This window comes from Ictidomys tridecemlineatus, chromosome 5, assembly GCF_052094955.1.
Source record: "Ictidomys tridecemlineatus isolate mIctTri1 chromosome 5, mIctTri1.hap1, whole genome shotgun sequence".
Taxonomy (NCBI): domain Eukaryota; kingdom Metazoa; phylum Chordata; class Mammalia; order Rodentia; family Sciuridae; genus Ictidomys; species Ictidomys tridecemlineatus.
In genome coordinates, this window is record NC_135481.1 from 9865851 (window position 1) to 9879731 (window position 13881).

Below are 13881 nucleotides of genomic sequence, written 5' to 3' on the forward strand. Positions count from 1 at the left end.
GTCTTCTTCAGTTGGCATTCCGTTCTGCCTCTGAGCCTTGACCTCTTTATTCCATTTCTTGTCACTAAGATTCCCTGAAGAAGCCTTCTGATGCTTCTAAGACCAGCAGTGTTTTTATCTCCTCAAAACAGGTAGTTAGGAAGTGTGTAGGGTACATGTACACATGCATGCGTATGCACATATGTTTGGGAGTAATTTAATTCATGTAGAAATAAATTTAGATTTTAGAAGTAGCCACTGAAGAATTTTACCTTAAGGATAGGAATGCATCCTTCTGCAGCTGTTGTGCTCCTGACCAGGCTCCTGCTCACTCAAAATCATGCAGCTGCTGCAGTGGTGTTGAGTTGTCATCTTATTGCCTCCTCAAACCATCAGGGTCCGCAGACTCTGATCCACGTAGGTTCCTAGCAGAGTCTCCCCATGACCATCAGCCCTACCTCATTCCTCCATCCTGTGTTCAGAGGTTAGATCAGGTGTTGCACAGAGGGCATTCTGAGGAACAGTTATAAATAGGAGACAGTAGAGGATAAATTATAGAGGTGTTCTGGACTAGGATGCCTGGAGGGATGACTTTGTACATCTATACCAAATGGCACAACTTTTCATTTAGCAGAGCTAATGAGCCTAGTTTCTGAAATTGTCACTCTGCAAACAGACTGTTGTGATTGATTTGGGGAACAGCATGTTCTAGCAGATCCTCTAGTGCCAGGGAATGCAGGTAGTAATTACTCCCATTTCTCTCTTAAAAACCTTCAGAGCTTCTGGGCCTATGTAATCAGGCAGATGGTAGAGCTTGCTTGTGTTTATTGGCAATCACATGAGGTCTTACGAAGGCCTGCACAGTTAAGATAGATGTTTTGGCTGGAATATGACCCCAGTAATGAACCTTGTACTTCTCACAGATTTCCACTGGAAAAGACTTCATAGCAGCTATTGCCAGAATTTTAAGAGTTTTAATTGCAAACTAGAGGATCGGAAGCCTAGCACAGTATAGTCTGATAACCTGAGGGTTATTTTGTATTTTGTGGGTTTGGCCGGGTGAGGGTGGGGGTATGGAATTTTATTTTTTGTTATTGTTGTTTGTTTTTTATAATTTTTTTTGTACCTTTATTTTATTTATTTATTTTTATGTGGTGCTGAGCATTGAACCCAGGGTCTCTCATGTGTGAGGCGAGCACTCTATCGCTGAGCCACAACCTCAGTCCCTGTTTTTGTTTTTTGATGGTGCTGGTGATTGAATCCAGGGCCCTCATGCATACTAGGCAGGTGCTCTACTCCTGAGCCACATCCTCAGCCACAATATGAGTTTTTGATGATGCATCCCGATTGTTCATACCAGAACTGCATTGATCTGTACTCATGTGGCTACTTTGCTAATATATGTCCTCAGAACCACAGGGGTCTAGCCAGAGTAAGAAAGGAGTTTGATTTCAAATATCCACCATCTTCCTCAAATTCAGCACACCAAAGCTGAGTTGTTCATGCCCGCTAGTATCCTGATTCCTTAGCATTCCCATTTATATCCTCATACTCACCATTCTTCAGATGTCCATCATGAAACTTTGGGCCACTTTTTCCTTTTCCTTCTCATAAATATTCAAATCTGGAGTCAGACACAGTGATGTATACCCATAAACCTAGCTATTTGAGAGACTGAGACCAGAAAATCACAAGTTTGAGGCCAGCCTGGGCAAATTAGCAAGACCATCCCCATCTCAAAAAAAAAAAAAAAAGAAAGAAAGGAGACCTTTTTTTTCTTTTTTTTTTTTTTCGGATTGAATGGTAGACAGTGTGGATTACTTTTGAAGCAGAAAATTTCTCTTTATCCTTGGTTATATTCATTCTGGCTCCAGGTTTTCTGTTTCCTTCATAATTTTTCTTGAAATTTTCATCATCTGTTAGTTTGTCATGCTACCCCATAGATTCCCTCTGTCCCCTAAAATTAGTTCTGTTTGATCCTTCTATTCTTTTTCTGTACCCTTATCTGTTTCATTCTGCACAAAAATATTATGTAATATTTTTACAATACTCTATATGCAGTACTTCCCAATTGTCCCAATAATGTCTTTTATAGCTGTATTTTTTAAAGCAGTTGATTTGTAGAATATCCTTTAGTTTTAATTCTTTGTTTCCTTTTGTTTTGATTCATGTTAAACATGTTGTCCAGGATTGGAGTGGTGCTCTCTATATATGTTTCTGAAGCATCCCATCACCCCATATCATATTGTCTCATCATTGGGACATTTGATCACTTGATAAGCTGTCAAAAATCCTCTAGATTTTTTTCATTGTAAAGATAATTTTCACTCTCATAATTAGTAAGTTATCTTATTGAGAATAGTTGTGGAGCTTTGGTCTGGAAGAATGAGGCCCAATATGAATAAGAAAGTTGGTGCAGTTATAACTGGGAAAGAGAAGGAGTGGAGTAAGAGTCAGAAACATCTTGCACTCCAGTGTCTTTGATTACAGCTGGGCCCTTATCCAACTGAAGAATGGAATGCCCTGAGGCTGACCTCAGATCTGTTGTACAGGTTTCCCTCCCCATTTGTCCAGTAATTTAACATACTTTTGTAACTTTTTTCTAGAAAACTGTTCTCCAAACACTGTGCTATTAAGGGCAAAGTGAGGAATAAAGGTTACAGCAATGAACAAGGCTGAGTTACCACCTCTGTGGAGTTTGCAGTATAGCAAGGTGAATTAAAAAGTTTTTAAAAAATTACTTACAGATGTATTAAATACAATGAAGGAAATAAGTTAACATGCTGAGATGAAAGAGTGAAAGCCAAGAGTGAAAACCCAGCACTATGTGGGTAGCATCAGAAAAGAAGAGAGTGTCAGGAGAGGGAAGCCAGAAGGAACATGGAGTATTTAGGCACCAGAAGGCAGCCAAGGTGTCTGGGGTCTGGTGGGGGTTGGGTACAAGGTCAAGGTTATGTGAAAGATGTGGCCAAATTATGGAATGTCTTGTGGGCCAAAAAAGTAGTTGACTATAGAGTCTTTACAGTGAATCCTTCTTTATGAGTTAAATTTGACAATAAATTGTATTTTGTGTAGCTATAATGTAAAGCTCCAGGAACTGCCTTTATGTTGCTGGGCTGAAAGCACCAATTTGCCAGTGGTTTTGTATCCCAAAAGTGTGTGATATCACTGCCCCATTTTGTGTCTCCTGCAGAATGGAATTAGAATTTACAGATCTAAAGAACTTCCATGCTCATTAATGAGTTCTGCTCTTTCTTGTTGATAAGACTTGGGACTCACACAGCCTTTCCAACTAAAGGGCCATGTCCAGATGAGAATTGAGTTAGATCTGAGAGAGCAATTGGTTGTGGGAGTCTGTTAGCAGAAAGGCTGGGGAGGTTGGGAAGAAAGGAAGAACTTGGATATGGTGCAAAAAGGTGTCTGAGGGAGTAGAGGTGCCATGGAAGGTGTGAGAATGTGCACACATATCCATGGGGAGGGAAAGGCCTCAGTGGTACTGGAATGAGCAGAACAGAAGTGAACACATGGCAAGAGTCAGGCACATGCAATACTGGACTAGGCTGCTGGATCTGTGGCCTCAGGAGGTAGCCATGCTGTGGAATGGGTTTGTGCAGGGAGGATCTTCTTTCCTGGCCTGACCTGCTTGTGCTTGAGTCATTTGCTTTGATGCCCAAAGGTTAATCAGATCCTAAGGATTGCTCTGCATGTCACGAACTGGTTGTAATTATAGCTCCCTTTATTGTTTCATCTACAGCTGTAAAATACATATTAATATTTAGAGCAACCTCAACTGATTTTATTGCCTTGATTCCTAAACAATAAAGATCTACCTTCCAACCCAAACATAATTAGACTTGGCACATATTCAGGCTTTGACAGTGTTATTGTTTGCATTTTACACGCTATGTTCTTGGTTCCTTTCCTTTGGAGTTTATTTTATTCCCTCTGCCTGTTTCTGATAAGCCTGTTTTACTAGTTGGACTAGTGTGTAAATGTTTAAAATAAGAAATTGGTGCTGCACATTGCTTTCAGAGAAGCAATCAGAGTAAAGGATAGAGGAGTTCTAAACCCCATTACTGCCAGACTGTGAGCAGTCTAGGTTATAAAAATATGTCAGTTCAACAGCAGTGCCTACACCCACCCCACCCCAACATAGACTAGTGGGGAGATGGTAAGAAGCTCAATGTCCAGCTGTACATCTAGCCAGCCAAGGTGGGGTAGGTAGCAGCATTGGCTCTGCTTTTCTACAGAGATGTTGGAAGCAAGAGAACAACCTAGCAGTAGGAGCCAGACCCAGAAGGGAGCTTGATTTGTTGGGTAGCAGCCCAAGAACTCTGCCCTCACCTATTCAGATTCATCAGAGAAAGTTCTGATGAATGGATAGAGGAATGCAGTGTCTTGGATGAATGTTCTACCTTGTGTAAGTTTGTATGTAAAGAGAGTGTTTGAAGTAGGTAAGGTATGACTTGTCTGACAAGTTTGAGATTGTTAGTGGCTTAAGACTCTTGAGAATTCAGCCAACTTTTTCACACTGTGATCAAGGGTTCCTAATGAGTTCTGATAACATTTGCATGTCTGAAGTGGGTCATAAAAATGGCTCTTTTAATCAGCTGTTGATACACAAAGACAGGCTGCAGCCTCCAGCATTGGCACCTAGGATACCAGTGTGTGACATTTCAGAAAGGTGATAGGAGAGACTCTGCACTCCTACCTAATGGCATTGTTTGTTGCCTCTGCTCTAAACAGAAATAGCACTTAGGCAGGTAGAAGAAAGCATTAGTAGAATAGTCTTTAAAATATTAGGCATTTTATATTATTATAATTACATTAAATTGTTTTCATTCTGCTGTCTTAAGAGGATACAGACCTGGATGCTATAGGATCAGTCTTTGTGCTTGGCTTCCTGTTGCTAAAATGTGCAGCTATAGCCTCACCGTGGTGCTCAGAATCTCTGCAGATGGGACTGGATATCTGGGAGAACTTATTTTATTCTGAAATGACCAATGAAGAGGCCAAGTTTTTTATACAGGACTCTGGGTCAATGGGATGGTAATGAATTTGCTGAAAATTTAAACCTTAAAGTTAGATGAGTTCCAAAATAGCACAAGGATTCCATCATTTTTATGTTTAAGCACCTGATGAAAACTCAATCTTTGTTGATAAGTGTGGCTGAAACAAATTGGGGAGGTGAGGGCCAAAGAAGTAAAAGACATATTTTCCTACTTTGAAGAGTTTACAATCCAATATAGCTGAGAACACAGGACCTAAAATGAAACCTGTTCCAGCTAGTCAAAACTAGTTAATTATGTGTAATCCCAAGATGACTTGATAATTAGAATCTGCATTTGTTGCTCCATCAGCCAGTGAAGTGAAATGGGGTTCTTAGGCAGTGGGTCTGTTCTCCTATGGCCAGCCCTTAGGAGAGGCTTTGTCATTTATATAATGACAGTGGCATTTTGCAGGCAAGGAGACCTTGGTTGTTAAAGCAAAAGCAGTCTGTTGCAGATCAACAGTTTTTGAGTTTGCTGTTTTTTTCCTGTCTTGGTTTTCTGAGCCCTGAAATGTTACTAGTGTGCTGCTATTGATGCACAGACTACAGACTTCAAATGTATCAGCTGACTGTGGCTTTGAGCCTTCAAGAGCCAAGTACTTATAGTGACTGTGATTCTCTACAACCTTTTTAGAATTGTCTTTGTGGTGAATAATAAAGGTTCAAGATTCTTACAAGTAGCTTAAGGCAAGCTGTAGGTTATTTGTCTTGTATTCCTTCTCTGTGATGTATTTGTTTACAGTCACCCTGAATGGGGAGAAATAAATAACTTGAGAAAACATTGCCAGCTGAATTAATTAATTGATGCTGCGGATTGAACCCAGGGTGCTTAATCACTGAACCACGTCCCTGCCCTTTTTGTTTTTTATTTTGAGACAGGGTCTTGGTAAATTGCTTAGGGCCTTGCTAAGTTGCTGAGGGCCTTACAAAGTTGTTGAGGCTATCCTTGAACTTGAGATCCTCTTACCTCAGCCTCCGGAATTGCTGGCAGTACAGATGTGTGCCATAGCATCTGGTTGCTAGCTGAATTCCTTAAGCAAAGAGGAAGGGCTAAGATAGAGCAAATGGGGAGTAGATAAATGAAACAAGTCTTCTTGGCTAATCAGCTTCAGCAACTAAGCAAGGCCCTCAGCAACTTAGTGAGACACTGTCTCAAAATAAAAAAGTGGGGCTGGATTGTGGCTCAGTGGTAGCGCACTTGCCTAACATGCGTGAGGCACTCGGTTCAATTCGCAGCACCACGAACAAATAAATAAAAAATAAATAAATAAAGGTCTACCAACAACTAAAAAATATTTTAAAAGTAAAAACAAAAAAGGGCTTGGGGATTGTGACTCAGTGGTTAAGTGCCTCTCAGTTCAATCCCTGGTATCAAGGAAAACAAACAACAACAACAACAACAACAAAAAGCAGGCCAAAGGATCAAAGTATTAAGTAGTATCTGTTCACTTTTTGGACAGAATGAAGGGCCTGCTTGTGAAGAAAACTCCACTGCCCAGGATTACTTTCCCCCAGTTTGGGAAAAGCATGTTCTCTTTTAATGTGATAGTTACATGGTGTGTGCCAGTCTTCTTTTGGTAGTACCCAAAACACATGGTGGGTTTGTCTTTCATGGTCTAAAGCTAAACTGCTAAGGGAAGATGAGTTTGATATGAAACAAGTTAGTTCATCATTTTCTACTTAAGCTCTGGAGGCTGCAGAGTATGCCTCAGTCCCAGAAGAGGAAGAGGAAGATGATAAGCCAGCAGAGGATTAGTCTTAAAATATTGGCATGTGCAGAATTCAGAATACAGTGTACCTCTTTTGGATCTGGTTTCCCATAGTCACTTTCCCATTATCTCTTTGCCTCCTATTGAACCATAGACTCTGGCCTGGTGGTACCAAGTGTTTCCTATGAACTACATAAAAAGCTATTATCTGTAGCTGAGAAGCATGGGCTGACCTTGGAGCGGAGACTGGAGATGACAGGTGTATGTGCCAGTCAGATGGCGCTTACCCTTCTTGGAGGACCTAATAGGTAAGTGCCTCTAGAACTGGGAAGGGTGAATGTGGGGTGATAAAGCTTGCCTAGTTACCCCTACAGTGCCTTACATGTGTGCAGGAGAGTTAGCTAGAGTTAGCTAGTTAGGTTGTCTTGTGAGCCTCTCTAGTCACTTGAAAAAAACCCACTGCCTATGATGGCTTTTCCCTCAGTTTTGGAAAAGCATGTTCTCTTTTAATGTGATGCGGCAGGGTTCTTTGCTCCTCCTCTCACTTGTCTCTTGGAAGTCCTCACTCTTCTCTCATTCTTCCTTTCCTTCATGACAGCAACTGTCTGGCTTTGAAACTCCTTTGACATTCACCAGTCACTTTCAGTGTCTGGGAATGCAACTCAGTCTTGAGCTCCGTACCTGAAAACTTCTAGAACCACCCTGACTGCTAGGTAGGGCAATTTGAGATGTGGCATCTTCCCACCTGCCTTTGTGTTCATATACTGATAATCATGTGCTCAACAGTAGGGACACCAAGAACAACAAGTTGATTTCCAGTGTGTGTTCTCTCTCTCCTGTGGGTGCCGTGTTCTACTTTTATTCTTTAGGGTGAGAGGGAGAATCCATTTGGGGAACAGACACAGCAAATCAGGTTCCAGCAGCACTCTGCAGCATCTGTCTGCAGGCAGAGGCATTCATCATACTTCATCCAGATGCACAGAGTGGGGTTAGTGAGTAGTTTGGCATCTATGTAGAATGCATTGCTCAATTCCCCCAAAACTTATTTGGAAAGCAAGGTGGTTATAAAACTCCTCTTTGGTTTGACAACATCTGTTATCTTCCTCCCTTTGGGAGATGGTGTCATTGTTCTGCCCCTAAGCAGGGACTTATAGCTTTGTAGTCCATCACACCTTCCTGCCTTGTGAGCCAGCCATGCTGCCTATAGTTGGGCATAGATCCAGGGCTTTGGAAGTTCCATCTTCCACACCTCCTTATTCTAATGGTTTCTCTGAGACCTGAGGCATCTCAGCTTTGAACAGTGACTGCTTCATCTAAGGCAGCTGCTTCCTCCATGGTCTACAATCAAGTACTTTCTGGCACTTCTAAGTGCTACTCATCCGTCAGTCCACATAGTGTCCAGTGAAGTAGGTACTAGCTAGTAATATCTATGGCATCACCCTTTTTAGCTTAACTGGCAGCTTGGAAAAGAAAACTTGGATTGGCAGTGGATTGAGGACAATTTAGAACTACCCTATATTGGTACTTGCTGTGAGTTTATTAGGAGTTGAGAAAAGGAGAAAAATTAGTGCAAGCTAGAGTAATCCCAGAAGTAGTAAACCTTGAGTCAGAACTCAAAAGGTAGGTAGGAGTTTGAAAAGTAAAGGGCATGGTTTGCATATAAGCAGAAAAAGAGCCTTACAGGTACTGGAGAGAGTGAGACTAGCCTTGCTTGAGCAGAGCAATGTTTTAGGAATGAAGGCCAGTGGAAGCTACAGGGATAGAAAGATCTTTGCCAGGCAGAGCTTGGACCTGATAGGTCAAACAGGGAAGAATCATTAAGCAGTGTTGAGTCAGAAAGTGGTGGTGTATGCAATGAGATCTGAGTGAACTCCTTGATGGGAAGACCCAGCAATGAAGTGACAGAGTGTGGGACTGTGGGAACAACACCCTATAGGCCTGGCCTGCTATGGAGTTTGGCCCCTTTGGAGCCTGGTACTTGGTGAGCAGGGGAGAGAGCCCTGATAGCAGCAAGTGCCTTTTTGTCTGTTATTGGGATGTAAGAGATTAGCCAATCAGTAATTGTTAACTGCTTTTTTTTTTTTTTCTTCTGTTCCAGGTTGAATCCTAAGAATGTTCACCAGAGGCCCACAGTGGCTTTGCTGTGTGGGCCCCATGTGAAGGGGGCTCAGGGTATTAGTTGCGGAAGGCACCTAGCCAACCATGATGTGCAGGTCATCCTTTTCTTGCCCAATTTTGTCAAGATGCTAGAGTCCATTACCAACGAGCTGTCTCTTTTCAGCAAGACCCAGGGTCAGCAAGTATCTAGCCTCAAAGGTGAGCCCTAGGGCTGGGGAACAGTGGTAGAGTGCTCACCTTGTCTGTGTGAGGGCTAGGGTTCCAGGCACAGCAAACAAACCCACTCTAATGGAGGAGGGGGCAGAAGAGCGCCTACCTCCTTGGTAGTTTGATGGTCTGGTGGTGCCACCCAGTGGCAACTTGCAGAAAGGTTCCACCTGCATACAAGACGGTATTCTGCCTGTAAGGAGTCTTGGAGCTCCCTATGGGAAGAAACCTGGTGGGTGGCCTATTTTCTATCCTGTCTCCCTTTGCCCTCTCTCACTACTCATACAGAGAACTGGAGACCCACGTATTCATTTCACAAATACTTACAGAAAAGGCACTGTTCCTGGTACTGGGAATATGGGACAGATTTTTTTTTTTTTTAATCCATTCTTCCATAGAGTTCACATTCTGGTTAGGCAAGGTAAATGCACAGATAATTAACACACTAGGTCATATGATAGTGTTATGGAATGAAAAAGCAGGGAAGGGGGGGAAGGAATATTGGGAGGTTAGATGGGGAGTAGGAGACACGCATTTCAGGGTCAGCCATGAAGGGCTCCACAGATCACCCTGAATGAGGTTTTGGGCTTTTACTCAGGGTGGGCTGGAGAGTTACTGAAAGAATTGGCAAAGGAATGGTCTAATTGGACTCAGGTTTCAGATGAGCAGTCTGGTGTTTAGAGTTCATGATCAGAGTACATAGGGGTGCTGAGATGCTATTGTTGAGACTTGGAGCAAGAGCTGATGGTGGCTGAGAATGGCAGTAGAAGGGTGGGAAGTGGTTAGTTTCTGAATCAGTTCTGAAAATAGAGTCAACACATTAGGTGTAGGGAATGAGAGGAGAGATAAGAATGATTTGGGTTCTTGGCTTGAGTAACTGAGGGCCTGTCACTGAGGTGGGACTTGGTGGTGGAGAGGGTGTGGGGATGAAGAGCAGAGATGTTTGAGATGACTGTCAGTTATTCAGTGGGAAGTTTATGAACCTGGAGTGAAAAGGAGGGGTCTAGCTTTGAGTCCCAAGTGTTTAGCTGAAGAGAGTAGAAGGAGGGTCAGAGGAGTAAGCTCTTTATTTCAGAGTCAGGGAGCTAAGAATCTAGCCAAGGAATGGCCAGGGAAGGAGAAGGAAGAGCAGGAGAGTGTGGCATCAAGGCGCCAGGTGAGAAAAGGAATATAGTCAGATGTGTCCATGATCCATTCTAGGTTAAGTTTACAGGAAAGTTGAGAATTAACCATTAGATTTAGCAGTCTCATGTGCAGTAGTGGGGACAAAGTCTAATTGAACCAGGGTTTAAGTGAGAATGGAGGGAGAAAAATTGGAGCAAATATCCAGAGAGAGGGCCTTGCCAGAATGCAGAAGCAAGTCAGGGTGGAGCCTGGACTAAACAGTCTGTGGGCACCACTCTTTAGTGTCTCAAGACCCACAAGGACTCCACATACTGATGTGTTATAAGAGGGAAGCCATGAGAAATGTCATTACTGTGGGCTGAGAGCTGGGATTGGGAACTGGTGTGAGTTGAAATCTCCATCGTGATGCCTTCTTCAGACAGTTTTTTCCTCTGGAGGCCCAAAAGGTTTCGTAATCAAGCTACTCTAGGAGATGAGACTCAGGAAACAACCTTTGAATTTGGTCTTCAGCTGTTCTCAGGTTTAACTTCTTAAGCTAGTCTAAGATATGTGTACTTGTTGAGATATCCTATTCTTATACTGTCCCAGGGGCCTTGTTCAATCAAGCAGAGGCGCCTTTATAAATGCTGGGAGAGCAGTGATTGTTTCTTCCCATTCTTAAACTTGGGCTTCATAGAAAGCAGGCTAACTAGAGTAGAATGAGTAGGCACTCATGCTCTCACCTGCTCACTAGTCATCAGGTCATCAGCTCCTGTTTCTCTTGGACCCCATCAGGGTTTCCCCTGTGAGGGCTGACTCCACAGTGGACTCTACTACCTTCCCAGAGCTTAGAATGTCCCAGATTAGTGGGTGTACAGAGGCCTGCCTGCAAGGCAGAGGTGTTGAGGGCTTTGTGCCTTGTGCTCTGTACTCTTGTCAGGTTAGTACTTCAGCCCCAAAACCCCATGAGGGAAGTGGTTCTTCAGATGACATACTCTCAGCCTCTGGCACCCAGTCCATCCAGGCTTTGGAACTCCCAGGGCCTTTTGGATGGATGTCTGGTAAGCAAGACCCTTTTGGGTCCACTTGCGCTCTCAGCACAGCCTGGCTGCTGTGTGCTCTAGGTACTCAAGACAGTTTTCTTTCCACCTGCAGATCTGCCCACTAGCCCTGTTGACCTGGTTATCAACTGCCTGGATTGCCCCGAGAATGCCTTCCTGCGGGATCAGCCCTGGTACAAAGCGGCCGTGGCCTGGGCCAACCAGAACCGGGCACCAGTACTCAGCATAGACCCTCCTGTGCATGAAGTCGAACAGGGCATCGATGCCAAATGGTCACTGGCACTGGGCCTGCCTCTGCCACTGGGGGAGCACGCAGGCCGTGTCTATTTGTGTGACATTGGCATTCCCCAGCAAGTCTTCCAGGAGGTGGGCATCAACTACCATTCACCCTTTGGCTGCAAGTTTGTCATCCCTCTACATTCTGCCTAGAGGGGCCCTGGGCAGACTGGACTCTACAGTCCCTGATGAACGCCTTAAGGATGTGAAGCTTCATGGACCTTATTGTTAAGTTTTTCTTTATTTCTTCTGTAAAAGAACAGAACATACTTAAACCTGACCTGTCACTTGCCCGTGGCTAGGGAAGGCTTTCCCACTGGGTGTGGGGCGGGGTCAGGCTGAGCACCTCGGCGGCTCCAGGCATCTCTGCACCTAGCTGGCCCTGAGTGCTAGGTGGGGCTTTGTTTACAGACATAGGCAGCTCTGAGACAGTGTTTCAGGTTTACAGCCTTTGGGCCTGCATGAGCGCCTTGGGGGTTGGGCCAGGTTCTGGAGGGGGCCTGTACCTGCTTTATTTTATAGCTTATGGCATACTGTCTCCTCTGCTTCCTCCCACCAAGCAGCCCTTCTAATCATGTAGACTAGGCTGCATGCAGCTGACTGCCAGAGGGTAGGCCTGTGCTCTCCGTTTTGAGGGCTGTGGCAGCTTAGGCCTTCCCTCTGCCCTACCACAGATTTTGACCTTTCTCTTGAGCGGATCCACTGGGATTTTTCTTTGGGTCTTTCCACTCCATCATTTTGAGAAGCAGGGAAAGGGATGCATCTGGATGGTGTTAACTATTGGGATTTTAAGCTGGTTTTCTGTTGTCTTCAGTACAAGGTCACATGTTACCATAGTGCCCATCTTGCCAGCAGTGCCCACCCCCTAGCTGAGGGTTGATTCCTCAGTGTGCAGCTTTAATGTCCAGGATTCGGAAGGCCCTGGGGGAGCCTGGTGCTGAGCCATAGGAGGTTCCTTGGTGCTTCAGTCCTAGGCCACCACTTGCTGCCTCCTTGCCTGTATTTCCATGTGCCCATTTCCTGAAATGGTCCTTTGCAGCTGTTGTCCCAGAGCAGGGTCCCTCTCCTGCCTGGGCTCCACCCTTGCTCTTACTTCTGGGCTTTGAATCCTTTCAGGTCGTCTACTCTAGATACAGACTTGGGGCCAGTGGCCCATCTCAGATACTCAAATAAGGCTGTTTCTGTATGACCTGGTGGTGGGGCGTGGTCATGGGAACACCTACTGCTCAGATCTTAAGAAACCAAGCCACAGGACATGCCTGGTCCCTGGAGGCTGGCAGGACAAGATCCATATCTGGAGAGCTGGCCAGGTCCCTTACAAAAATCTTTAAAGCCTTTGGTTTTGTTCTGTATGTATCACTTGTTGAAGAGTGCATGGGCTGGCTTGCCAAGGATTGTGGACACAGGATAGGCCTTGGTGTTGTAGGTTTTCAGGCTGCTTATCGCTTTTCTTTCCAAATAGGGCAGAGGGCTGGTCCCTCCTTTCGTCTCATTATCCCTCCAGTGGTGTGAAGAGGCCAGGGACTGGGACCCTTGTGCTGTGTATCCTTCCTGAGCCCTCTGCTCAGTCTCAGGGACAAGCTCCCAAGATGAGACCCTCTTTCTGTAGAGGCAAGGCCAGACTGGGGAGCAGTCTGTATAACAGGCATTTTAGCAGTAGTTACAGGTTTTGGTTATCTGGAAATACAGGCCCCCTGACTGGGTGTAGTGGAGAATTAGCTAAATTCTGGTCCTAAAGACTGTTAATGCCAATAAGTTGTCTCTGGGGTGATGGCCTTATTGAGGGGCCACTGGGAGTTTGTGCCCAAACCTCTCCCTGTTTCTGCAAGTGGCACTAGATCTTCTCCTTGCCCTCAGCCTGTACATCCCCATAGGTATTAAAGATGGATGCAATTCCTCTACCTTCAGCCCTCTTGGGAGGCATCCTGCCCAGTGGCCAGTCCCAAGAGCCTCAGTCAGGTGGTCAAGTCTATCACTCATGCAGCTTTTGGGAACCAAATACCAGCACTACAATAAAGCTGAATGACCGAGTCCTGTGCTGTATGAACTGCTCTGCAAGTTGCCTTCCCCAATCTAGGAGTCCCCCTGGATCATCTTGTACCCTCAATAGACCAGTCTTTGGGTATGTATAGCTTTTCCCATCCAGTGACAGGGCTTAGGGGTACAGGAGCCTTCTGGGTCTTATTGCCTGCCACCTCAATTCCCATCTTGGGCTAGAACTGCTCTGCTCCTGGGCCCAGTCTCTTGTCTTGTCTGTTCATTGGCTCACCCCTCTGTGCCTAGCCCAGTTCACACTTAGCTCTCCACAATCTGAGCTGCTAAGAAAGACTTTATTAATAAGGTCAGGGGAAGGGAGAAGACAAGGAGCCTGGAGATG

The 13881-nt window shown here is 44.7% G+C and overlaps 1 protein-coding gene across 16 annotated transcripts in view; it reads left to right on the forward strand.

Annotated features, from left to right (window-relative positions):
• Edc3 (enhancer of mRNA decapping 3) overlaps positions 1-13535 on the forward strand; it is a 51864-nt gene extending 38329 nt beyond the window's left edge. For all 16 annotated transcript variants that reach the window (XM_021728393.3, XM_040273904.2, XM_021728363.3 and 13 more), the window contains 3 exons: positions 6893-7046; positions 8837-9054; positions 11323-13535. In XM_021728393.3, the coding sequence (XP_021584068.2) occupies positions 6893-7046; positions 8837-9054; positions 11323-11657 (707 nt within the window). In that variant the 3' untranslated portion in view covers positions 11658-13535. The remainder of the gene's footprint in view (positions 1-6892; positions 7047-8836; positions 9055-11322) is intronic.
• Positions 13536-13881: the final 346 nt, after the last annotated feature.